The sequence below is a fragment of the Haemaphysalis longicornis genome, unplaced genomic scaffold (assembly GCF_048455015.1).
Source record: "Haemaphysalis longicornis isolate Haplotype H1 unplaced genomic scaffold, Haemaphysalis longicornis Haplotype H1 scaffold_4, whole genome shotgun sequence".
NCBI classification, from domain to species: domain Eukaryota; kingdom Metazoa; phylum Arthropoda; class Arachnida; order Ixodida; family Ixodidae; genus Haemaphysalis; species Haemaphysalis longicornis.
In genome coordinates, this window is record NW_027526361.1 from 100089067 (window position 1) to 100116471 (window position 27405).

Genomic DNA, 27405 nt, shown 5'->3' on the forward strand with positions numbered 1-27405 from the left:
ATACCCCCCAAATAACGATGATACCCACACCGGAGGAAACGTTGCAATTCGAAAATCTCCGATGCGTTCGGGGTTAGTTTATTAGAACGCATCTTCCTCCACAGGCTGAACGACTCTATGGAATTCTAAACATCTCTTTACACACTCCATGGCTACCTTCCGGCCGAAACTCTCCACGCAGGATCGTAACGTAATGCTTTGCATCAAGAATCATGTTATTGACGTTTGGCTGTTCTTGTTCGGTACAAGATTTGTCTTCTGGCTAGATACTAGTGAAGCTTTTGGTAACGTCCAACACCACGCAATAATGAAAAACTTTGCCAGTCTCAAGGTCGGGCAGCATGCGTACGACTACATCAGATACATTCTGCCGGGCTGTACTGCTCAGATTGTTGTAGGCGGCATGGTGTCTGATATCTTCATGGGCAATAAGGGTATGCCGCAGGGCCCCATCCTCTTTCCACTTTTGTTAAACATTGCCATGATCAACTTTTTAACACCCTACTAAACGCGATGTACCCCGCCCAATACCCTGCCACCTCTAACGTCTGCCCTGTTGCTGGCGCACTGTACCACGTGGTACGGGAGTTTTAACGGACCCCTATTCTAACCCTAAATCCCAGCCCTACCTATGAACAGTGGGTGGTGCAGCTGACCAGCTCCGAGCTCTCGGACCAGCGCCGACTGGTGGAACGGGCCCGGATGGCCAGTCAGCTCCAAGGCATCTTGGAATAAGGACGCCTCTCACTGGGTGGAGGCCCTAAGAACTTAAGCCCTAAGTATAATAAATGTTTGTCTCTTTCTCTCTCCCGTCTCTCTTATGCTATGGTTTTAGGCTTACAACATAGCCTCTATGCCTTAACGTTTTGGATGGCAGGAGGCAGTGATGGGACGTAAAACATGAACTCCAGCGTGCGGAAGACATTGTAAATATATGCGAATTTGAATGGTCTTGCATCCACTGGAAGGTTGAGAATATATCGATCAACCTCCTATACAGTTAACGTATTCGTACATTTCACAAAAGCTGCATATTACATGCGCTTCCAAACACAGGGAATACGTCATGATCCACAAAGAACAGAGGGAAAGTATACACCACCCTTCCCTAGTAACATGCACCTTGCGGTTCCTTCCTGCTGCAGCTTGATGAATAAGCTCGCCGTTCTGAGTCCTATCTTTTTAAATGCAGAGCATTTCTTTAACTCACGATGTCTCCCGGCGTTGGCGTGCCTCGGCGTCCGCAACAGCCATTCCAGGTGCGCCCTCTCTCCCACTCCTCCTCTCCCGCATCACGCTACCCTCCTCGCTCTCAAAAACAGGTCCGCACCCCTCCCCCTACACTATATAAAAAAATAATACTTACCGGCGCCTGGTTTCGATCCCACGACCCTGCGGGCGGAACGCAAGGTACATGGTGCTCTACTCACTGCGCCACAAAGCCGACACAGAATGGAAGGCTACGAACGCGCCTTATATCCTTGACTCATTCAAACTACGTCAAGAAGCTGCTGATACAACGCATTCACTACCACCAACTCCCCAAACACTAAACGTTAACGCAATACACGGCGGCAGCGGCGGCAGGCAACTACCAACCCAAAATGCTCACATGCGGCTCGAAGCAATTTTATTTATTGAGAAATGCCTTACAGGTTCTTTAACCGAGCATTGAGTGAGGGTGATACACAAGGAATAAACAACCCTAATGGGTCAAACCAGCACCGCATCTACAGAGCATACACTAGGACTACTAACGAAGACTACATTAATGCGAAACAGGGGTTGTGAAAAACAACAAGAATTTAACAGCAGAAAAGAGAAACCAGCAAGGACAAAGAAATTAAGAGATTTATACTATTCTAGCACGACAAAAGTTCGCGGAAAGTTTCACGATCACTTAAATTAGGAATGATACCGGGAAGATCATTCCAGAGCCCAGTAGAGCGAGGAAACACCGATGAATTGAATGACCTTGTTTTTCCAAAGGTGCGTGCGATGCTTCGTTGATTACGTCGTCGTTTTGGCATGGGCGATTGGCCAGTAAGGCTATCACCGCTGACGCACGTACGGTTTAAAGTGTTTCCCTGAATTTTTGATCTTACTACTGTTTCTCGGAGGACTTTACTTATCGCACAGTAACAGCCTCGGTTCAATAATAGCAGGGATACGAGGGATGACAGCAGGCGCTGTTATCTGAGTAGTGTTTTTCGACGGGCTTCTCCTATCGTAAACTTTTCGCCAGTCGACAGTTTCGGCTTATCTCTTCGGTTCCGGCAGTTCCGCTCACACGCTCGTCTTTCGTTGTGGCGATGTGGAGCACCAGTATAAAACGTAAGTGCACTGTTGTTCTCTTCAGACTCGCCCCTTCCCCCCTGTGCTTTCCGCCCGGCCTTGCAAACCGGGACGCCTTACCACGGGGAAGCGTCATAAGCGAGAGACCCGTGACAGGAGCTGCCTCAACACGTCGTGTACACAGCCATGCATTCTATGGTTTTACGGTGAGTAGACTGATTGATTGATTGATTGTAGGGTTTAACGCGCCGACGCAACGCAGGCGATGAGGCGCGCCGTAGTGGAGGGCTCCGGATTAATTTTGACCACCTGGGGATCTTTCGCCTGTAGAAACTGCAGGCAGTGCCCTGGTGTGCCACTGCCTGGAACTGATTTTTAAGAGAAAAAAATTCAGGGATGCTTGAACTCACGAGCAAGACTTGAACGACGAAGCTGTTGTAGGTGAGCTATTGCCGGACACATCGCTAAGTTTAAGCATCATTGTTTATTTGCATAGTTGCGGTGCTTGTAATAGTCGACATACGCATTGAAGAGGTCGTCGCCGTTTTCGCGGCGAGTGGTGAATGCGAAGTCATCCCCAGCATTCTAGACTTCCACCAGCTCAACTGGCGGAGCTTGCACTAAGTCAGCAAGGCTCGAACCATAGCGAAGCTGCAGGATTTTGTTATACGCGAGCACTGAAGGACACATCACCACGCATTTGGACGAATTTGAATGGTTTATTTAAATGTTCCGCCGTTGCCTTGCACTGTGCTATTACAGTAGACTCTGGATAAATGGAACTTCAAGGGACCGAAAAAAATAGTTCCATTTACCGGGAGTTCCGTTTACTGAAACAGATGTGCAAAAGTGCAAATTTATGTGCGTACACACTCTTAAAGGCATTTCATAGAACTCAGCACTGGTAGGTGAAGGTAGCTGATAGCTTTTCACAAAGCAAGACATCTACAAGAGGTTTAGACACAACATTCACACAGTTTATTTGGCAACAATTAGTCACTATGCCCTAAAAAAGCATATAAATGCACCAAAGAGCCACTTTCGAAGTCCAGAATTTCTTTTCTAACGTAAGCGCATGATGTGCACGCTTCAGGCCTCGACTTCGCGAGTGCTTCAAAGCCACCGAATTTAAAAGACGGCAATGCTGTAATGAAGCACAAATAGCACCACGATGGCACGAACGAGGCGGCAGGAGCTAAGCGCTGTGACCTCAGCGACTTGAATCGAGACCGAACGACTAGAACAAGAACTGCGACGTTGCATTCGGCGCGCTAACATGGCTGACTACTAGCGAGACGAGGCTCTCCAGGCCAACGAGTCTTAAAAAGAAAACAAAATATAAACAGGTGGAACCGGAAAAAGCTGATGCTATTGGTCATGGGTTTGACAAGAAGTTTCATTTCCGGTCCCGTTTACACGGTGAGGCAGAAATCTTAGTTCCGATAACCGAAAGTTTTTTTTTTTACTTTATCTGAATACAAACCCTACCAACTTACAGGATACAGTTCCCTTTAAGCGACTTCCGTTTAGCGAGATTCTACTGTAGTAGTCATCGTCATATGCATCGATGTCGTCGTGTTCCTGGTAGAGGTTTTCCGCACTAGATCACACCCCCAGTGCTCTCTGCGCATGCACCTCGTCGCTATGGCAACGGAGGCGCGTCGTCTTCTTCCAGGCCGCCGCTTTCGTGCGCCGCGGCTCCGAAGTGAAACGGGAGGGCGCATATCCGCATATCCGATCGCGATTTTTAACATTCCAACGTTCAGCGCCATGCATTTGGCGCATTTTTCTCAGCCTAGCGACGAACAGCTGATCTGACGATTCGTGTCGTATTTCGATACGCGCACGCTGTAGTTAGGCTCATCGGCGCTAGCATGGGCTCTCATCGCTCGTCGCTTGGTACAACCAGAGTCCTTCAATGAAAGGCATTGAAGGACTCTGGTACAACTGTCGGCCTAAGCTGTGCACCATGTCCTTGAAACACAGGCTTCAGAAACCGACTCCACTATGCAAGCGCGATATTGTTTATGGAAATGATGTACTATAGACGTCAAATGAAACGTGAACACGAAAATATGAACCAGAACGTGCAAAATTGAAAAATACTTTTCGTAGAGTTCATATATTGGCTTGCTATTGGTATGTTTGAAAATCCACTTTTCCCAACTTTGTTTTTTTTTTAACTAAGCCACGCGTCATTTTGGCTTGCATGGAAAGAAATCGCGCTATTTGTGTGTTCAGGCTCATATTTTCGTGTTCGCGTTTCATTTGACGCCGATATTACAGTCGGTAACAGCAATTTCTACTTCAGCTGCATGGGTATATCTGGAAAGTGTTGACGGGTACTCTTCAAACAAGTTGTGGGTACTGAAGTGGTCGGAATAGAATTCAGAATGGTGCACTAATTTTCTCCAAATATATTTCAAGCCAACACCACAGGAGGCCGGAAGTGCAAGAAGCCTTGTTATAGACAAGCGTTTTATCGACTGTAGTTTGATGTATTCTGATGTCGGAAACGATGCTAGTCTCTGATGCATAGTCCTTTTTTTATTTTGTTAACCCTCCTGCCTGGGCCTAAATAGTGGCCTGCTGTACAAATAAATAAATAAATGGAACAATAAACCTGAATGAAAAAGGCAAACGTACACCCAGTACTGCAGGGTTGAATGCCTTGCTTGCGCTTCTCACATAGCGCGCATTTTTTTCTTTTGTTTTTCGATTCGGCCAGGAAAGATGCTCGTGGAAAGGGTATTAATTCTGTTGTTCAACGTTGGCAACATAAGCTTCATCACGCGGTTGTTTTTCGTCTCCTTCATAAACCTCACCAACAGGAAGCATGTGGCACCACTTAGCGCGAACGCTCTCAAGCAGACGCGTCCACACACCGCGCGTTTACGTCGTCAATTTGAAGTTGCCAAAAGCACAGCAGTCATAAAAAAATAATGTACCTGCTGCTAGTGTACACAAAACACTATAGGGGTAGTTAAGCATTTCTTTTTGGCTCAGTCACTCATTGACTGATCTGAATTATGCTAATCAATAAGGAACTGCTTGAATGAAAGATAATGGCGGGTTATGGCCCAGGATTCATGAACTATGCATTTAATTAAAAATGTATTTACACAATTAAGCCTGTGATGTGGCGTCTGGTAGTGTATTTCAATTATCAGATGTCATGAAATTGATGATTACCTAGTTTCATTGTTCCTCAATTCGTACATATCGGCTACTGATGCAGGGCATCCAAACAATGCATAGTGTGTACTGCTTGATGGGTCCTGAAATTTCAAGCACGAAAAAATGCATCAGAGATAAAATTGCCTATTAAATTTAATTGATATCAGGGAGGGCGATTTCACCAGAAACAATTTATTTTTTGATGTTGCATTTCTAGCGCAGTGCATTTTTTTTTACTAAAAAGCTTGCGAAACAGTATCCCAAGACACTTGAGCAACTTGTACTCATCTGGAAAATCTGAAAAAAAATAAAGTGAGGTGTATACCAGCCCAACTTGTTGAAAATAAAGGTTTATACATTTGAATAAGTATTAGAATCACAGAAAGCTGGGCGAGCTAAACGGATTCATGATTAAGTTCTAACTGCGCAACGGGACGAGGACAAGAGAGGGCACAAACGCTCGTTTGTGCCCCTTTATTTGTTTTCGTCCCGTTGCGCAGTTAGAACTTAATCATGGATTACATGAGTACAATGCAGGCACACCGCACACGTATAGGACTTCTGCAGAAGCACGACCTATGTTAACAATATTTAGATGACAAATAATGGTGCCCACAGCAAACAAGAAATTCTGCCAACTGCCTCACTCCATTAAGACAGTTTTGTGGGAATCCAGGCATGCAGCACAAATGAAACCTATCATGACATGCACAATAAGGAAAAAGATGGAAACAATACACTATTACCTGAGCTATTACAATACACAGCTGCTTCTACTGACTCTCTCACCAAAACGCCAATCCACTATGTTTCCAAGGACATGTAACCCTCATTTAGTGACAACACAACATCGCCTACACTGAAAGCTCTCTTGTTCAACTTACCAGAACGGCCTCACTAGTGTGATGCCAGTTTCTCAGAAACCGAAGCGTTGTACCAAAATTTATGACAGATAAAACTGCAAATAGCAAAGCACGGCACATATTCATTACACGTGACAACTAAGACCAGTTTTGTAAAATATACATGTGTACAGTACACAGTTCATGCAATGTATCACCACAGGAAGTTGATTCTACTGACTCGCTAATGATTAAACCAGAACAGCTACGGACGTGTGGATTGTTGCCTTTGGTAACTCCATGACACTGACCACACCTAAAAACGCTGCTGCTTTACGCGTGGAGCGCTAGAAATTTGTTCTGCGGGGCGTCCAATTGCTGGAACGAAATGAAAAATAAACTCTGCAGCTCATTTTGCGTTAGTTTTGTCTTTCCCGCTCGACAACAACGAAAAAATTACGGATTTTCCTTTAGTGCAGTATTCGTAACGGATTGTAAATAAAGCAATTGCAGCGGCATTTTCGCTATTTCAACTTCCCATCAAAAAGTATTTTGCGTGAAATTGCCTGATATGAACCAGTTCATGATTGCTTTATGATTGTGTGCTTATTGGGCTGCTTGATGGACATAATTGGTCAACAGAAATGACAAGAAAAAATATGAGGACTGGGATGATGGCTTTTGAGAAGCATTTCTTATTTATTGTCTTGCAATTTACGCTCGGACACCATATATGTGGGTTAATATCATAAGTTGCGTTTGTTTTTGATTGCGTGAATTGTTATTATAGAAGTATTTAAGCAGTGGCCCGCTTGTAACAATTAGGGGTCACCGTGGTGTTAATGATATCGCCTGGCCGAACAGAAAATGACGCGCAAGAGAGATATATTTTTAACTAAAAAGGGATAAGCCCAGCGGTTAGCTCAGTTGTCCCAATGACCGTATTTTATAGAACTATTCCCACAACATTCTATTAATCGCACCACCTTTCACCTGATTCGGTCAAGAAAGGAGTTGAATCAAATTAACACAAATTTAATTCACAAGTATGCTGAGAGTACAATTACACGCACATAAAACCAAAGCAAAACATAGATCAGAAAATATATTGACCGCGACAAAAATGAAACATAACACGGGAAACCATACACAAAGTGTACTATAGATGTAAAGGTTCAAAAAACGATAACATGGAGGTTCAAATAAACGGAATTGGAACAAAATACACATTTTGTTTTCATTTTCAATAGCCTAGAAAATGACATGAAACGCGGGAAATCATCCACAAAGTCTCCACAGATAAAGGTTTAGGAATAACGCTAACATGGAGATTTAAATTGACATTTTTGGCCAACGCATTTTCATAACTCGCCCTCGACCATTAGCGACGGCTAAGTTTAAGATGTTGCTCCAGCCTACACATGTAATAACGGAACTTTTTTGAGCCTTTTATATAGATAATAAATCCGTGTCACAATGTATACGGAATTCAACGAAATTTGCTGTCGAGGCCTCACTGTGCTGGTCGCCACCAACGCTGTTGAGGTGTTTGTTGTGAAATAAGGGCTACAGCACATCCATAACGCTGTCATGGTGGAGCTCCTTGTCGCTGAAGCAACCGGTAAAAACGTCCTACAGATCGCTGATTAACTTTTAAAAATGCACGGAAAGATTCAGAAGACCCCCCCCTTCCCCCCCCCCTTCCCCCCCTCCCCCCTCCCCCCCCCCCAAATTCAAGAGGTAGTAAACACAGCGGCATCTTCCCCTGGCATACAGGATTGGTCCTGCAGACTTGAGACTTCGTTTTCAGTACACACTTCCTTACCAAGGGCCTGCGACATAGTAGGTTAATAAAATAAGAAAGCCCACTAGTGACAGTACAAGCATTAACGGTAGGGGTATTCCAGAAGAAAGCTCTTGGTATTTTCGTTCCAAATAGGAACGTAAAAAAACAGTAAACTTTTTGCAGCCCATAGAATGTTCGCCCCGCCACTTTTGCTTCATGCGCAGAGTCAAGAATGGGAAGGGGAAAACATTCCTGGTGCCTGTCCGTCAAATTAAACCCTCGTTGACTCGAACTCTGCTATCTCAAAATATCTTCTCGAGAAACTTCTTCTCACCCTGTGTTTACCACCCATAGGCGCTACGCATTTGCACGCTTTATCTCAAAACGTTTTTTTTTCGGAGGACCGCGGATATCTCGAAATACTGGCAGAGAGGACACAAGCCAAAGTCCGCTACAGGCAGCTAATAAGGTCCCCGTTCAAATGATTACTCCCACTACTCGCCGAACGCGGTCGTGAAGTGCAAGTTTGCGCGGACTACGCGTCCCCGTTACCGGAATGCTGTCTGGCGCGTACATCATCGGGATAGCTATGGACGACTCAGCTGATCGTGCGGACGAGGAGCCTCCAGAAGTGCCTACAACGGCAGAAACAACATACATGCTGCGTCTGCTATGTAACAAGGTAGTATGTAGCGGTGGCGACGACTAATTTATGCGATGCATTGAGAAGCTCGAGTACGCTTTTCTGGGATGCAGATGCGAAGGCGAAACAGCCGAGCGCAACACAGTTCTTTCTTCTGGAATAATAAAAGTTTCTTTTTCCTGCGAATTATTTTGCCTTTATTACGAAATGTCCCCTGTGCAATAGTGCTTTTGTTAGCAGCACTAGCTGCTATTTCAGGGACCTGGCCACAAATTTCCTGCATTTGACTTAACTCGAAACTTCGCGCTTATCTAGGAATTTTCAGCCAATTTTACGACTTTGGGTTAACGAGGGATTACTGTATATCAACAACGCTTTCAGAATACGCATGAAAAATGAGAAAGTATCATGGGGGGGGGGAGGGGGGGGGGAGGGGTTGATAATTTTATGTCGGGTCGTACTAGTTCAAAGTTTGCTCAAGCGGAGTCATAACGTTCTGCTTCTACTTTATAAATCAGCTGACCAAAGGCGCGGGTTCGATTCCTGGCCGCTGCGGCCGCTTTTATGATGGAGGATAAAAGCGAAAAACGCCCGTGTCTTCGAGATTTCGGGGCACGTTAAAGATCCCCAGGTGGTCAAAATTAATCCATAGCCCCCCACTACCGCTTTTCTCATCGCCTGTGTAGCACCGGCTTGTTAAACCTCATAATCCAAAATAAATCAGCTGCACCAGCGCAAAACACCGCAGCGAGCAATGCAAATCTTGCCGCGTGCAGGCTGGGAGCTGCTGCCGGGGAGCGCCGGTTGTTCAGTGGTTGACGAAAGCAGCGCCGCCGCTATACCGGTTTTATTTTCTGCGTGAAAGTCGACCCGGCGGAACAATGGGAGAGGCCGCCGCTCGGGCCACTCAAAAACTTCTAGTACACTCTACTTATCCCCAGCATTACATGCGCGGTAGCCCTTGACGACAGCGCTGGAGTTTTATTTTTTTGTTTGTTTGTTTTTGCTAAACACTGCGAGAGCTGGGGACTCGGCGGTCGCCCCGAGGCACGCGCTCACGAGCGCTTCGCATTTTCTTGGTATTTTCTCCTGCAACCCCGAGCTTACAGCTTCTACAACAGCTCTGGTGTTGAAAGTGGCACACGGAGAGAACAGAGGAAGGCGTCGCTTCACCCCACAGGGTTTACTGCCGAAGCTCGTGCCTGGTCATTCTCTCTCCTGCTATTCCGGTATTTTTAATGTAAGCAATGTGGTCTAACTGATCCCCGTTAACTCTTTTGTACTGTTCGAGACTGATTGCTTGATAGCCAGCACGAATTCAGCCATTATGAGCGAAAGGTACGGTGGGTTTTCTTAGGCCTCGATGTTGTGCTACAAGTCGCGGGTGCGATAGGTGAGCTCAAGGCTTAAAGGGGCCATGAAGACAAAACCCAAGTTTGGTTCATTCAAAAGATTGCCTCGTTACAACCATACTGATTCCACTTTTAACGTAAACTTCGCTCAAATAAGCTGTATAATTAGGAAAAAAGGGAACGGCCATGCGACCCACTAGCTCATTTCAAGCAACAGAATTTATGATGTCATACCAGCCAGCTCTGCGATTGGCGGAGGCCGGCAAGAGCAAACGCCAATTAGTCAGAGCTTATAAACTTGCCGAACGAGCTATTTGCGCTTAAATTCAGGGCACAGTCTTTTTTAAGCAGTCAGAATGGTGGGACAAACAGTGGAATTAACGAAAGCACACGTAAACACTGAAACGCCGATGTGTACCGCTGTTGGTACTGCGCGCACAAGCTGCACAGGACTGCGGGGCGTCGGGGTTGTCTCCCAAGGCACTGGCCGATTGACGCAAGCAACGGTGTCTTACGTGACCATATTTGTCGAGCGAGCCCTATGTTTCACGAAACGATTATTTTCTCCCTGAACAAGGACAAGCCAGGTTTAAATACGGTCAAGGACAAACCAAAGGCAGAAAACGGCTTCCCGTGGTATGGTGGGGGCATCTAGGTTCACCAACGGTAAACAAGGCTTCAGAATCGGCTGCAGAGCGGTCGGTTCCTGTGATGTCATTGCAAACCACCAAAACACGCGATTTAGCGGGAAAATCAATATTGTAACTTCAATTGATTCATTTCTGAGTGAATAAGACATTGTTTGCATCTGGACAAGGGCTGGGGGCACTATAAAACACGAAATCTTTCGAATAAAACAAACTTGTATTTAGTCTTCATGGCCTCTTTAAGGTTGGGGACAAAGCCTTCGTTGTCGTGTTGGAACCTGCCACGCGTGTTCTTCGCTCTTCTTGCGTGGCTTGGAGCGTTCGAGGCATTTCTAAAAGCCCGTTCTTTTATTTAGAGAAGAGCAATTGCGAACGTTCGGCACTTTGGAGCAGTGGCACGTAGTAACACTAGCCTCTAACGGCCTTGATTTTTAGGCGTACGCGGATTGATTTGATTGATTATGGGGTTTAACGGGGCCAAACTACACAGGTTATGAAACGCGCCGTAGTGGAGGGCTCCGAATAAATTTTGACCACATGGGGATCTTTAAAGTGCGCCGAAATCTCGAACACATGCGGGGTTTTGCTTTTCGCCTCCGCCAGAAAAGCGGGCGCCGCGGCCGGGAATCGAACCCGCGTCCTTGGGTTCAGCAGCACAACGCGCCTTCGCCACTGAGTCACCACTCCGCCCTGATTTGAAAGGTTTGTGAAATGAAGTGGTGTCCCCTGCTCTGCCGGTTTACCTGACGTATTGGGAAAGTCGGTGGTATTGTCTACTTCGCTTCTGAGGTCAAGCTTGGTTGTCTTCAGGCACAGCGGTAAAGTAGGGCTAAAATCCGTGAGAAGTACAAAAATACTCCTGTAAAAGTCTTCAAAATTGTGTAACACAGAGGGAGTACAGATTATCATTATTTAAATGGATGAAAATTATTTCTGATCGATGACTCAACAATAAAGCAGAGCTAGAAACAAGTCAAATATGTGCAAATCTTCCAATTCATTAATCCCTTCGACCTTACGTGGGTCTGTCACTGAGAACTCTAGAATTCGAATATTTTGTATTTTTAGGGTTCTTCGGGCCCAAGTGTGCGAGCCGTTCGGAGTCGCACACTTGGAGCCAGATGGGGCTCTAAGTGTGCGAGCCGTAAGGACACCCCCACTTAACGGTGTGTGACCTCTTCCTAGCATCAACTGCATGTGAAAACCATAAAATTACATGATACCACATGGTTTTCCTATCCCCTCAAGATCCATTCCTAGACTAACCTCCTTCCTTCAGCATTTGCAGTATATATACCAGCTAGAAGCCCAGATGGGCCATGAGACGTTCCTCCTTTTACGGCAATTTCTCCGCGCTTAAGGAGGCGCCTATAGCGGAAGAACGACGCAAGGCAGACCTGGGCCATGGCTGCCCTTAGCGGGGACGATCACTTTAATGTCAGGGGTGATTTCATGATGATTATGGTGAGTCATCACTTGCTCCTCTCGAGGCGTAGGCTCCTTCATGCGCTGACGGTATTGAACTGCCAGGTCCTCTGGGAGCGAGCGCATAAGGACTCGGTTCAGGATCACCGCGTACTCGGAAGCTGAAACGCCAAGGCTGTCGAGACAGCCAGTCCTGAATTGTACCTGCTCGTACAGGTCTCGGAGGCGTGCCACTTGCGTCGACGATTGAAGCGGTGCGATGGCGAGTAGGCTATCGACGTGGTCGTCCACGAGAAGTTCTGTGCGTCCAAACCGGTCGGCGAGGATCTTCACAGCCTGACGGTAATTGGCATTATTTAGGTGAATCCATTGAACGGCGCGTTTTGCGTCTCCGGTAAGGTAAGACCTTAAATACTTAAACTTCTCTATGTCGGGTAGGTCCGGGTGGTTATGAATGGTCGCCTCAAAATGGTTCCAAAAGCCCTGCCATTCGCGTGGCTCGCCAGAAAAGTGGGGGACTTGCAGCGTCGGCAGGACAACCCGCGATGTCAATGGACGAGAGCCGACGTGCGACGGCGGGTTCGGATGGGCTGCAGGGCGATCGAGCACCATGCTCTGTGGTTGAACTGGTTGTGGTTCCCCTGCAGTTCCTCCGCCGGAAGCTCTCATGCCGGGCGCCTGCAGCTTATTCAAGGCCGAGCGGAGCCGACTGATCGCATGACATATGTTTTCTTGGTATTCTATCACGTGAGCAATATCCTGGTCGAACTCATCACCTTCGAGTGCTTCCCCAATCTTGTCATCAAGTTCTTTGAGTGAGCGTTCTTTACTTGCCAGCTGGTCTATGGTCTCTTGCAGGCCATGCGGAGACGGCGAGGGGGCTTCCAGAAGCTCATTCGCTTCCTTGAGCAGTCTCGCAGTAGCGGCGCGAAGGATGCGTTACTGCCGGCGCAGCTTATCCATTCGACACTTACTGTCGGTCGTCAATGGACGGTCTGGACCAGCCATGCCGACCTCCGGCTGAGGACGGGGTTGATCAGCGGATACAGTCAAAATCGCGGGGTTCTAGGAACGTCAAGCCGGAGGGGACGTCGGTGGTCTCCTTCGTCGCGTGCGGTCATCCTCCCGGGTTTCGGCACCAAAAAATATAGCGGAAGAACGACGCAAGGCAGACCTGGTCCATGGCTGCCCTTAGCGGGGACGATAACTTTAATGACAGGGGTGATTTCATGATGAATATGATGAATGGCGCATACCCAGCGGGAGATTTAACAGCGCCTAACCTGGTACTGCCTTCTCTTTCTCTCTCTCTCTCGCACGCACATACGCACAGATGCGAACCTAAGTAAGGTAAGATAAGGTAAGATTTATTTACGTCCTAAACGGCGTACGTAGAGCGTAACAGTAACAAAAAGGACGACAACAATAGCAACGCAAACACAAAATTGTGTAAGCCAACAACAATTCGTACATTCAAAAAAGGAAAAAAAAAACTTGGGGACGCCACAGGAGTAATGTACATCTGTTTCTGGTTGTTTTGTTCAGTTACGCCTTGCTTCCGAGATATAGCAAAAGTCAACTACCCCTCCGTAGAAACCCGAAGCTCTCAAAATCAAGTCCAACAGCAAACAAACCAATCCAGAAGCGAGTACATGTTCCTTATCGGGACGGTTTACTGCGCTGCGATTGGGCTCTCGAGTGCTTTACGGATAGGGGCGTCCTATGGCGTTCCCTAGCGTTCAACCACCGTCGTCGCTAAACGAAGGGGTGCATCGTCGGTATAATGTCCCACATCCATGCGTCTCTGTCCAAGTCCAAACTGCTTCGACCATGCATGAATTGCGTAATCGGGTAGAAGTCGGTTTTATACCGCTAGGGATTTAGGCTCGATTCCTACCACGGGAAGCGCTTTAATTTTCAATGACTTCATCGACGATAATCATCGTCAGAGAAAGTTGGCTTTCCTGATGTGCGTTTTTTGTGGACTGAAGACGACACCAGTCAGAGGCTGAAAGCTTCGCCTTAAAAATTGCTGATCGTCTGTGCGAAATCAAACATCGAAACAGCCTGACATTGGTGTGTGTCTTACGACAGAAAAATAACTATAAGTAGCCGTTTTCTGAAGCTTGGTAGAATGTGTTACCTCCTCCATCTGCCCCGCCTTGGTGGCGTGGCTACCCTCTTCACCCTCCCGCCACATTTTCGTCTTGTTTTTTTTTTTAAATCTTATTATAACGAGCTCCCGAATCATAGGTAGCAGCATGCTGCAAAAAAAAAAAAGCGACAGCAGGACAACAGCAGTTCTCTTTATTGTGGCAATGCGGAGAAAAATTCTGTTACGACGGAGTAACTAGAACTTGCAGATTCATACACTTACAAACAATAATTTGGGACGTGGGAAGGTTCGCATGTGGCACAACATGAAAAAATTCGCGAAATAATGCAACACCGCACTAACCCAAAGACAGCGAAAAGCTGTCGTATTGGCGACTTCCCGCCTTCGTATTGAAGTTTAAAGCCCCCAAGTGCACTGCGCATCTCGTACAGGTGACAGAAAAATACGACAGAAAAATAACTATAAGTAGCCGTTTTCTGAAGCTTGGTAGAATGTGTTACCTCCTCCATCTGCCCCGCCTTGGCGGCGTGGCTACCCTCTTCACCCTCCCGCCACATTTTCGTCTTGTTTTTTTTTAAATCTTACTATAACGAGCTCCCGAATCATAGGTAGCAGCACGCTGCAAAAAAAAAAAAAAAAAAGCGACAGCAGGACAACAGCAGTTCTCTTTATTGTGGCAATGCGGAGAAAAAACCTGTTACGACGGAATAACTAGAACTTGCAGATTCATACACTTACAAACAATAATTTGGGACGTGGGAAGGTTCGCATGTGGCACAACATGAAAAAATTCGCGAAATAATGCAACACCGCACTAACCCAAAGACAGCGAAAAGCTGTCGTATTGGCGACTTCCCGCCTTCGTATTGAAGTTTAAAGCCCCCAAGTGCACTGCGCATCTCGTACAGGTGCCGTCAAAAGTAATTGGACCACCGTTCTGTAAATTTACAGGAATTTCTTCTTCAGGAAACTCCCTGGCTGCATTGGCGTGCGTTTAAGGGAGTCCTACATAATAGAAAAATTCTTGTAAACCGATAATATGGCTGTCATAAAGCCAGTAAAACAAATATCTTGTGATATGCATGAACACTCGTTTCTATTGCTTATGACGGCAGCAGTACCTATGCAGACGAGCGCGCACCAATTCCACGCACATCCATGTCGGAGGAAAACACAAAGAAGCGTATACGGCACACTTTCCGGTGCACCAGCTGTTGCGAACTGGAAGGCCGCCTGTTGGCGCTGCTCATTTAATACCATTCCATAGTTCCTGTAGAAGGCACAGAGGAACGCTACACAACTGGACTTTCACTGAACAACCCGCAACCGGCCAGGAGCGTCCGTTCAACAGGCGCCTGACCTGGCAGGGCAGTGCTTCGGGTACCTTGTCGTCACGGCGCTCTACGCGCCCAGCTGGCAGGAAAGCGCGCACCTGCATTTGGCAACAGCGATCAGACATTCGCGCTGGGAACCGACCGCGTTTGTAGGCCCCCTTACACGAGCTCTTAACGGTTGTTCGCTCTAGGTGCAAGCTAGGTGCAGACTAAAAAATCATCGCTAAAAAAAAGCACCGGAAGCAACAAAGCAGGTTAGCTCGCCTAAAATTTCACACGTTGCCCAATGGATCGTCGTGAGCTCTCCGCAAGTTCATCAATACCTAATTCTCAGCACACCTGAGTTTTGTGGGGAAGAATTATTTATTTTAATCGTTAAGTTGCGCTTATGACAGGAAGGAAAATGAGAGACACGACGACGGACGAGAGGTGGTTTATGAGATAAGAATATACTATTGCACTCCTTCTTCTCCACGATCCACGCGTGTGTTGTCGTATCCAGAAGAACTGTTCCTTTTTCGCGATTTTCACGTAACCGTCAGTCAGACACAATGTAAGCCCGGTTTCACGCCCGCGCTGTGTGTCCACAGATCTTATTAGGGCTATTTGGTCGACCAACCGGTCCATGGGGAAACGCATTAGTCTTTTGACAGGACGCCATTAGTTCCACAAAGAAAGCTCTCGCTTTAAAAAAAGCAGCGTTGTTGTCGTGTACAGAAAATTAGCACTTTTAGAGAGAAAACCCCTGACAAAAATGTTGGAATTGGTGACAAAGGCTGCCTTAGGCGGATTAATTTCTATAAAGCAAATCAATTACTTGAATAGAAAATTGCCTAGATTGGTGTTTGTAACACGGGTCTCTAGATTAGAAGCCTGCTACATCAGCCCGATGCCAGCGGCGCAACAAGCGTTAGTCTACTGCGTGCCCTCGGACGTCGTTACAGCAAGTGAGTGTAACAGGTGCACCCCTGATGCGGAGAACTCTGATATGGGGGAGTTGGGACGTGGAATACCTCCGGGAATTCACGTAAGAAGACGAAGAAGCAAAAGGGAAAGATACCGAAACACGGTTTAGCAGTAAAGATACCTTTGATGGACCTATCAAAAAGAAGTTCTTTACTACCAAAGACCACCCTGGCGACACCTGTAGAGCCAGGTCAATACACAGTGCTTTCAGCCTTCAAAGTACGTAAATGCCCCAATAAATTTTTCGCGTCTCTCCATACGTTGTACACTGGACCCCCGGCCACTCGTCCCCCGAGGAAAATGAGGCGGCTCACGCCGCTGCCCGCGCCCTTCCACACCGGGCATTTCCCCCAGGAACTGAACCTACGGTCCAGCCTCCTCCAACTCCCGCTGTTCCATCACGCTACCACGACATCCTGCTCCATTATCGCAACCTTCGCCTCACTTTGCCTCAACCTCACCCTGAACTAACCAAGGAGGAAGCAGTCATCTGGCGTCGATTACAAACAAACACATATTGCAACGCACCCATCCTCCACGCTATCTCCCCTACCCAATACACCCTCACCTGCCAATTCTGCCCCTCTCTTAATACTACCTACCACATGGTGTGGGCCTGTCAAAACACCCCATCGCTTACCCCCAATCCCAGACCTTCCCCAGAGCAGTGGGAGGGCCTCATGCCTCATCAGGTCGCTCATGCGCACTTCCTACAAAACATACCAACCTTTAGGAGCAGCTCCATCACATCTCTACCGACACGTGCCAAGATATACAAGCTCTTGTTGATGAAGGAGCACCGATGTGTCACTCACGCATTCTTTTCACTTCTTTCTTATATGATAAGCCTCTAAAATTTCCCGTGCCTTCGTGCCGCTACACCTTCGCAGGACCTTACACTTCTTTTAACCGCGGTACACACTCGCCCTTCGCGGAGGCAAGACAGTGAGTGTGCAAGTGGGCATTAGTTTTGTTTTTTGACAGAGAGGTCATGCTCACGCATACGGTCATTGATACAGCATCCGGTCTGCCCCACGTAGGCTTTTCCACACTTCAATGGTATTTGATACACCACACAAACGTTGCTGTGCACACAGGGGTTGGCGTGCTACTTGCCGCTCCCTTTACACTTCTTGTTTTGTTTTGCGATGCGTGAGCACATGCCTGGAAGTTTAACCGGGGCCTAAAAATACCATTTTAATTTCGCATTTGTTGGCGACCTTTTTAAGGTTGAGGGAGGTTCTGTGGACATAAGGTACTACCTGTGGCTTGCTGGCTCTCTGCTTCTCCTCTGTCATATTCGCTATTTCACTGACCTTGAGCTTCTTCAGTAAGGTCCCCGATACAGCAGTCATAACCGACTCCGGGAAACCCGCGGCCTTGAGGCGAGAGAGCTGTGCAGCGAAACTTTTATGCATAGAATGAGGGCAGGATTTCATGAGTGATGATGTGAGGCATTGAGTGGCTATCGCTCTTTTTACGGTCTTCGAGTGGGCAGAATCGTAAGGGAGACGCTCTTTTTTCCACTATGGGTGGTAGCTCCAACATACATGCCTATCTAAAAAGGTGATTGCAATACCTAAAAACTGCATTTTGTTATTTAATCAAACTTCATGGGTGAATGTTAAACATTCCCCATGTGCCTCAAGGGCCTTTAAAACATCACCAATGGCTTCGTCCGTTGTAAAAGCAGGTTGCTTTCTTAAAAGAACGAGGAAGTCATCCACGTATCTGAAAGCTTTGACAACAACATCGGTGTCGAGTACGTCATGCAGAGCACGGTCAACATCGGATAAAAATATGTTGCATAAATCGGGTGCGACACACGAGCCTATGAAGATGCCCTATTTTTGCAGGTAAGTTTCATCCTCATAGCTAATAAAGGTAGATTTGAGGTAAAATTCCAGCAGGGCTAAGAAGCTACCTAATGTCACGCCTGTTACATTTTGGAATGCTACTTCACCGGTAAATTCAATACGTTTGCGAACTGCTTTTCACATTTGCGCATGAGGGACCGAGTGAAATACATCTTCAACATCGATTGTAAAGGCGCTCCGAACAGAGCCGTCTGCCTGTAAGAATTCAATTACAACGTCTGAGTTTGTTGTGGGAACATGATCGTTAACCTCAAGCGGCCTTAAATGCCTAAAAAAAAAACAACTAAGTTAATTTTGCCAGGTTTCCCTTTCACTAACAATCGTTCTAAATGGCACCTCGGGGTTATGCATTTTTTCTGTGAAAAATTCATTTAGCTTGGCTCCTTCACACTGGGTAACAGCTTGCGTAGTTCCAGTTTTTTGCAGAGCGCCACTGCTTTGGATCTCACACGCGTGGCTGCCACGTACACTGGCTTAAAGTTCTTCATAACTGCTGCAGTTGCCTTTTCGTTAAAGAGTTTCAGCGTTAGCACGGCGAAACCCTTTCCTTGTCTTGTTACAGCAGTCTGACCTCTTTCCTTTTGAAATAGTAGACGATACTTGCCATTGGGTCATGCCTCTCCGAGTGGTTGGGGTGGTTACTGGTTGTCTTAAACAGACAGCCCACGCCGTCCAAGAGACACCTTTCCTAATCTTCTTTTTCCGCATTTTTGGCTACCCCACGGTTAAGTGACAACCATTCGCGTGGTTCCACGGAAGCCTGTACGCTGTACTTGGGCCCTTTCTTGAGTGTGGTTATCAAAAGCTCAGAAAAAACAGGTCTACCAAGCAGGACGACGTTTTCTGGTCCCAGCTTCTTGCTTTTCTTTAGTTTTCCTAATGCGTCATTTAGACAGCACCCCACCACTGTTCCGTCAACCGGACCGTCCGACGTCTGGAGTCTCGAAGCTTTATACTGGCCAGCCAACTGGGATTCTGTGGGTAAAACAGGACCTGCAGCATATCTTGGTAAATTAGAACCTGTCGCCACAACTCTGAGCCCGGGATCTTGCTGATACATTTAACATGTCCCAAGGAAGGCCGGACATGCACGAACAGGGTAGCGTCTTAGCGCTGCTGGAATTTTACCTCAAAGCTACCTTTATTAGCTATGAGGATGAAACTTACCTGCAAAAACAGGGCATCTGCATAGGCTCGTGTGTAGCACCTGATTGATGCAACATATTTTTATCCGATGTTGACCGTGCTCTGCATGACGCACTCGACACCGATGTTGTTGTCAAAGCTTTCAGATACGTGGATGACTTCCTCGTTCTTTTAAGAACGCGACCTGGTTTTACAACTGACGAAGCCATTGGTGATATTTTAAAGGCCCTTGAGGCACATGGGGAATGTTTAACATTCACCCATGAAGTTTCATTAAATAACAAAATGCAGTTTTTAGGTATTGCAATCACCTTTTTAGAAAGGCATGTATGTTGGAGCTAAGGCCGCGGGTTTACCGGAGTCAAGGCCACGGGTTTCCCGGAGTCGGTTATGACTGCTGTAGCGGAGACCTTACTGGAGAAGCTCAAGGTCAGTGAAATAGCGAATATGACAGAAGAGGAGCAGAGAGCCAGCAAGCCTCAGGTAGTACCTTATGTCCACAGAACCTCCCACAACCTTAAAAAGGTCGCCAACAAATACGGAATTAAAGTGGTATTTTTAGGCCCCAGTGAAACTTGAGGCATGTGCTCAAGCATCGCAAAACAAAACCAGAAGCGCAAAGGAAGCGGCAAGAAGCACGCCAACCCCTGTGTGAACAGCAAAGTTGGTGTGGTGTATCAAATACCATTAAAGTGTGGAAAAGTCTTCGTGGGGCAGACTGGAGGCTGTATCAATGACCGTATGCGGGAGCATGACCTCTCCGTCAAAAACAAACTAATGCCCACTTGCCCACTAACTCTCTTGCCTGCACGAGGGGCGAGTGTGGACAGCGGTTAAAAGAAGTATAAGGTTCTCCGAAGGTGTAGCGGCACGAAGGCACGGGAAATTTTAGAGGCTTATCATATAAGTGAAAAGAATGCGTGAGTGACACATTGGTGTTCCTTCATCGACAAGAGCTTGTATATCTTAGCACGTGTCTGTAGAGATGTGATGGAGCTGCTCTTAAAGGTTGGTAGGTTTTGTAGGAAGTGCGTATGAGCGACCTGCTAACAAGTGTAGTGATATGTGTGTGATATGTCCAGTAAAATTTAGTTGAGAGTTTGCGCTCGTCCCGTCCTGCCTTTATGATTTGTCATTTTCGCGCAAAGCTCGTATTTATTCCCCAAGATGCACCAACTCACCCTACAAAAAGTTCTGCTGGGCCTAAATCGTCGTAAGAGTCGGGATGGTTGCGTCGAGCATCGCTACCTTCAAGTCTTACGCGTTAGTGTGAGCTTCCTGAATGTTTCTGCATTGCTGCTAGGGGAGATCTTATTGTAGGGTTTCAACAGCTCACGCTGTGATAAAAGGTGCCAAGAACATTGGTAGCATTAGCTGTTTTCGGAAAAAACGTGATATGCAGCGTCATGATACTACAAAGAAGGGGGCAAAAGGGCTAACGCCCCGTTCCTCCAAGGCGGCTCTCAATGCCGACACATGAGAAGAGCCGACTGGATGCCGTACAGCTTGAATATACAAAAGGGTTATTCTTTGTCTGTGCTCTGCCCGCCGCCCCTCCAAAATAAGAGAAAAGCAGTGGCCACCGTGTTCCCCAGCTACCAAAAGAGTCCTTGCCCTCTTTGGAGAGCTCCCACCTGGCCATGTAACTGCCGCTTAGACTCAAAGAAGCCTACAAGAATGGCCAGGTAGATTTGAACACCTTTGTTGATAGTGAATGCGAAAGCATGAATGTCCACTTGAACGTCCGACACGCCTTGTTTCCGTCCCACGTTGTCGAAGGGCTTCGTAATCTTGTCGCCTGAGACGATTTGCTTTGCGATTCGCCTGAATCATTTCTAATGGCTTCGATCTGTGTTCAATGTTGAGCCGCTGCTCGTTCCTGCCGTCGTGTACTGGGAGAATTGACTGCAATGATGAATTTCTCTGTTTGTTGACTCGTTTGGTGACATCCTTCCTCTGCTTTCATATCTGCTGTACTGCCGCAAACGGCCAGCTCTCGCCACTGCTGAGTTTAAACCTCCCGCAATGGAACGCCTTGGACTATGGAACGTTTCACTAGAAGCTGTTTCATTGTTACAGAGGCAAGGTGTTATGTAATCCTTTTTCGTTTATGTTTCGCTACACTCTGCGGGGAAGCGCCCTTTCGCTTTTTTTGGCAGTCAAGAATAAAAATCGCCGTGGGCATCGTACACGCCTTTCTTTTTTTTTTTTTTTTTCAAACGGGGTTCATCGAGCTGGATCTTGCTCAATCTTCCATGCGAGTTGCCTGCTGGTACGGCTATATCGCGTGCTGTCATTCGGCGGTCCGACGTAACACTGCCATTTATTTCTCCCTGATATCAAAATTTGTGACCTCAACAAAGTGCCGCAGTGTACTTCCTGTTGAGTTGACGGGGTCGCACGCGTGCATTTGTTCGTAGAAAAAAAAAAGGGCCCAGAAAAATAAAAAAAAACGTAACGTAACTCAGCTTTGTTCCGCGGGCAGCCATCCCCTTCTTCTTCAACACATGTTTTGTTTTGGCTGCACAGGACTGAATTGCCTCATTCCTTTTTGGCTTTTTTTCTTCCATTGTGGGTCTGACCAGGGCGTCGAACCAGAACCGAACCGAACCGCTGTTTTTGCGGAACTGAATCTGAACAAGAGCCGTTATTTTTTTAGCACGCGGGACCCCAACCGGAACTGAACCAATAAAGTAAACAACGGTTATCAGTTCACGACGGAACGTTTCGACCATTCGTTGTTGATAATGCGCTGTCACTGTAATTCTGGCTTTTCTCTTTTACGCAAGATCAACTTCGTCACCTCTGACAAACGTTTCCCCTTCAGAGCAGTCCCAAAACTATCTGCGCTATATACGCGGTCGCTACATGAGGCGTATGCGCACTAATCTAGCAATGGTGTGTTGCTGCTGGTAGCGCGAGCAGATTGCAAAGCTGACCAAACAAAACGTAATTGTCGGAAGCTTGCAGGCGATATGAAACGACTTCACCCTTCTCTCACTGCGAATTCATGCAGGCTGCAAGATTGCTGCACTGCGCAACAGCGAAGGCCCGCACCTTAAAAGCGCCTCCTTGTTGCCCTTCATAATTTGTTTAAAAAGGTTGCACACCTATAAAGTGTGAATACTTTACAAGTGTTATCCGCAGTAGTGATTCAGTGCCCTATGACACTTGCAAGGATGCATGTTCGGTAACCGCAGCCGGCGATCGTTTTTTCTGCTGTAGATGAAAAACGAAAACACCCATGTGTCGATATTGAGATGTTTGTAAACATTCCCACGTAGTCAATATTTTTCTACCGCCCTGCAATATACTTTAAAGGGACCCTGCAACACTCTTTGAGCAGTGCAAGCAAACCTGCGTGACGTTTAAATTACACTGCCAGGAATACCAAAGCCAAATATTACACGTGCACGTGAAGCGGTGAGCGCGCAAATCGCTGTGAAATACGCGGAAAAACCAACCGCGCTCTCTTCAGTTCTCATCATTTTGCACCCCTGGCATGGCCTAAGCGACGCCATCGAGGCCATGGCTTCCCGATCGGCTGTCACGGGTCAACTTCGCGGCTAATTTCTCCCATTCCCGTCGTCGTTATCGCTGTGTACGAACCTCTTCTATGCCTGAACCTGTAGGCACAGTTTTACCGTTTCTTTTGTGTTTTGAGTGCGCGAGGAGTTTGAGTGATGAGCTCAATACTTCTCTTTCAATGGGACCACTCGACTACAAACATTTATAGCTTCAAAAACGTCCTACAAGCCCGAGCGCTTGCTTGCGAGCAGGCACCAATGCCTGCTTTTTTGTGGCACGAGACCGGAAATATGCGCCTCCACGTTGCGGAGAAAACGAGAAAACTCCCCGGCCTGTGATATATCGTTGGCCGCCGAACAGAACGCCGCGATCCGCCCCCATCTCAGGAGAGAGCACGCAGCTTTCGTCGCGTTGTCCGCGGTCGAGTTGAGAGGGAACGATTATGCGCGATTTCATATCGCGCGTAGTTTTGGTGATAGTGAACGAATTTTAATAATTCTTGCGGGAGGAGATTGCTGGGACAATAGACTTTACCCGAACATACATTCCTAGCAGTCGATGGTAACTGTTGCAGGGTCCCTTTAAACACAAAAGCATCAAGTGTAGCAATATTTTTTTGACAAGTGTGTTTCCACGGGAAAACGAAAGTAAGGGCTCATCACTTGGTTTTTAAATTATCCCGCTCTGAGTGCATATACGAAAAGCTTGAGATCTCTTCCGCTGGCTTCAGCCACTGCAGAAGCATCAAACCAAGAAGTAGATTTCTCTAGCCATCCCTTCCTTTGACCTACCTTTCACATAACCCTACTTGTCATCCTTGTGTATGATATATACCTGGGTTATTCGTTAGTTTCTCAGGACGCATAGAGCGGGCAAGTTTGCACCGGCCATTTCTCGTCTTACGTGGACGCCAGAAGTTTGTTACAAGCAACTCTAGTATCTCACCGCAATACAGCTACAAGGTCACATCTTGTTCTTTGTAGCAACAACACCACACGACTAATGCAACTGGATTTTGACAAAGAACAGTGTGACAAAGAACAGTTTTTTAGCTTCAATTTGTGAATGTTGGAAAAAATCCAAGACAACCTTTCTTATATTTGTTTTCAAATTAGAGCAGAAGAAATCAAAGCGAAATCAAAATCAAATCAAAATAAAAAAATCAAAGACAAAGATTGTCGACATGCGAAGCTTTATCCAATGCAACCTGAGTCAAAGTCAAAGTCCAAAATCCAAACTGTTGCAACCATGTCAGAACGGCGAAAGCGGGTAGACGTCGGCTGCATAACGCGAGGGACACGGCTTGGATTCTGACTACGGGAAAGGGTTTTTTTTTCTTGGGGAGCTTGGCGTGCCTTTTGTAAAGTTGGCTTTCCTGTAGTGAGGTTTGCACTACTAGCCACACCATCACTAGAGCACCGGAAGCTTCGCCTTAAAAATGCCCGACTTACCTGAAGTGCAGGGCATTTTTGAAATCAAACAATCTTCCCCATAAACTTAACTCTGGGACGAAGAAAGGGAAATGTTGACAAATAATATTACAAAAATTCTGCTCGCTAGCTTGTTTTGACGCAGTAAAACTGGACCCGACAACATTCGGGCAATTTTTGATAATGTGTCCTCTTTATCATTCTTTACTGGGAAGAATTACGCGTGAAAACCAAAATAAATACGTTAACTTACCTGAAGCTACGCAAAGTCTCGGCAAGAAGAAAACTGCGCCCATGGCTGCAATAGTTGAAAAGTTTCGAATTTCACGTGATTCCTCCAATGCATCTGCGGGATGAGGCGGCTTTGGGATTTTTCTAAAAAGGGAGTTTTTTTCTCTTGCCAATAAACTTCAGATATCTTATTCCCTATGCCCAAGGAGCTATATATAAAATTTTCGTCAGAATAGGACGACCAGACACACTGTCCCTCGACACATACACGCGACACACGACCAGACACTGTCCCGTCCATCGAGATAACACCACAAACTAGTTTTAAGACGACATAATTGTGAATGGGCGAGAATATGGCTGTTGAATCGTGTCTACTTCTGTTTTGCGTAATATGTGGCCTGGTTGTTTAGAAGTTGTCCTTTAAATTGCACCTGGTATATGGTATTTAAAACTTCTTTTTGTATTATGTTTTTACGGTCACTTTAAACAACTAGTCATTTTTTTCTCGCTTCGCGGGTAATTCAACTGATCGAACTGGTTTTGTACATGATTCAGTCGAACTGGAACTGACCCGAAAGAAATGAATTTATCTGAACCCTGACCGTAACCAAGCCCGTATTCTTTTTTTCGGTTCGACACACTGGGTTGAACATGAACTTCGCCACACTTCTCGATATTTGGCGTGAGCTGGATTGAAGAGTGACAATTGCCTGCCATGAAGTCATCAAGCAAAGCGTTGTGCCCCCTCATTAAAATTTGCCGAAATAATCAAACGAACATCGTATAGCCAGGGCCAATGAACGAAAAATTTGGATGTATATGTACTGAACTTATTATTACATACGTTCGTCTGCCCCTGTTTGCAATTGTATACGAACAACCTATTCACATATATCGTGGAAAATAGCAATGAAAAAAAAAAAAAAAACTACGAAGAGGACTTTACACATACCTGACTGGCGGCAGCTCTCATTGCAAGCAGGTGGCTTAGTTTCAGCCAGCGGAAAAACTCCGGCACGGCATTCGAGTCGCCATTCGATTAGCTTTTTTACACAGCACTCAGCTCAGCTTAGCAACTGCGGGTGGCTGGGAGTTTTCAAATAAACAGGCTTCTATGAAGAAGGGTTCATTCAGGTTCTCCCAGCATCCTGCCATGGTTTCGGGTGCACTGTAAGTTCACATCGTCCTACAACTATTACTTACCTTTCACCAAAGTGCTGACGGCGCTGTTATTTTGTGTATGCGTGAAAAATTTCCCCCTTTTGTGACGGCGGCCTTCAATTTTAGTATAAGTATACTTTCGGCAGAGATGTCTGAAAAGCTGACAAGCCGAGATGACGTTTTTTTTTTAAAAAAAGCGGCAACCTTAAGTACGAAGGGTTATTACTTTGATGAGCACTTCCGCTTGACAGCCTGCCGTACTCGAAGGGGTCAACAAGACAAATTATCACTTTGATTTGGGAGAACTACCCGTTGGCGATTCAGCTCAATTCCAACACGAAATACGTTTTTCACCCTCCACAAATGGCAAGCAATATTGAAAACCCTTAAAATATTGCGCTGTACGACGTCAGTAGGGGTGTAATATAACAGGTACTAAAACAGGTATCAGTCTGTTTTTGTTTTTTGCTAAGAGAAAGTAAGATAGCACCTTTAGTGAGTAAAAGAAGTGGGAGCTTAGAAAAAGGGGGTACAATGAATGTACAAAGAAGCTAAACAGCTCAAGGGTGGAACCTGAGGTCCAGGACTCCAGATGGAAGGGCTCCTCCTTCCCTCGCCCTCTGAATCAGCTCACGTAGTTCTTGAGGTGACCAGATGGTTAGCGCCGACTACCCTGTCTGGATAGAAGTTTAGTAATATAATGTTGTACTTGTTTTTCCCTGAGCTTATCCTTGGACACAAGCGGCTTGCGTAGAAGTGGGTGGATGTTTCTCCGATTTAGCACACTTTGAAGGTAAAGTCCATTGTTTCCCAAACATGGTGGCCCACTAGATTTGTGGTTGTCTGTGTGGTGTGTATCCTGCGCATGGTTCGCGATTTTTCGGCGTTGAGATATTGGTGTTGCGCGGAGAAGGATCGTGTTTCTGGGCATAGAATGGGGAGACGTGCTAAAAATGTTGCGGGGAGTGGAGTGTTGTAGTTGTGGTCGCAAGAAGCACGATGTGGGATTTCGCGTGTTTCTTGGTCAGCTGCCTCGTTCCCTTCCATACTCTCGTGCCCGGGTGTTGACATTCCATTTCATCAGCACTGCAGGACCGGCCCTTGCTGTACTGCGCAAAGCATCAGTATGATGATTTGGCAGGCTGCACACTGCGCGAAAAGGCACCTGAAGCATACCCAACCATCGTTATTTACAAAAAAATAGTCAGACGTATAGATTTATTACATTTCTATGTACAAATCACTCAAGTTAAAGCAAAAGACGTGTAGGATTGCGGGAGCTCAAAGCCAGGCCATCATGATAGGAATCAGACTGTACCTCAAAGCCACGAAACGCGAACAAAGTGTTCGTTTTTTTAAAAATATGTGAAAACAATGTCGATAGTGTTAAAAGCAGACAAAGCTAGGCGTGTTCAATTCTGCCCCGTATACAAAACACAGTGACAC

General features: G+C 46.4%; 1 protein-coding gene across 2 annotated transcripts in view; it reads left to right on the forward strand.

Moving 5' to 3' along the window:
• The first annotated feature begins 2286 nt into the window (after positions 1-2286).
• LOC144179169 (acetylcholinesterase-like) overlaps positions 2287-27405 on the forward strand; it is a 35562-nt gene continuing 10443 nt past the window's right edge. For both annotated transcript variants that reach the window (XM_077707413.1, XM_077707412.1), the window contains exon 1: positions 2287-2501. In XM_077707413.1, coding sequence (XP_077563539.1) covers positions 2313-2501 — 189 coding nt within the window. In that variant the 5' untranslated portion in view covers positions 2287-2312. The remainder of the gene's footprint in view (positions 2502-27405) is intronic.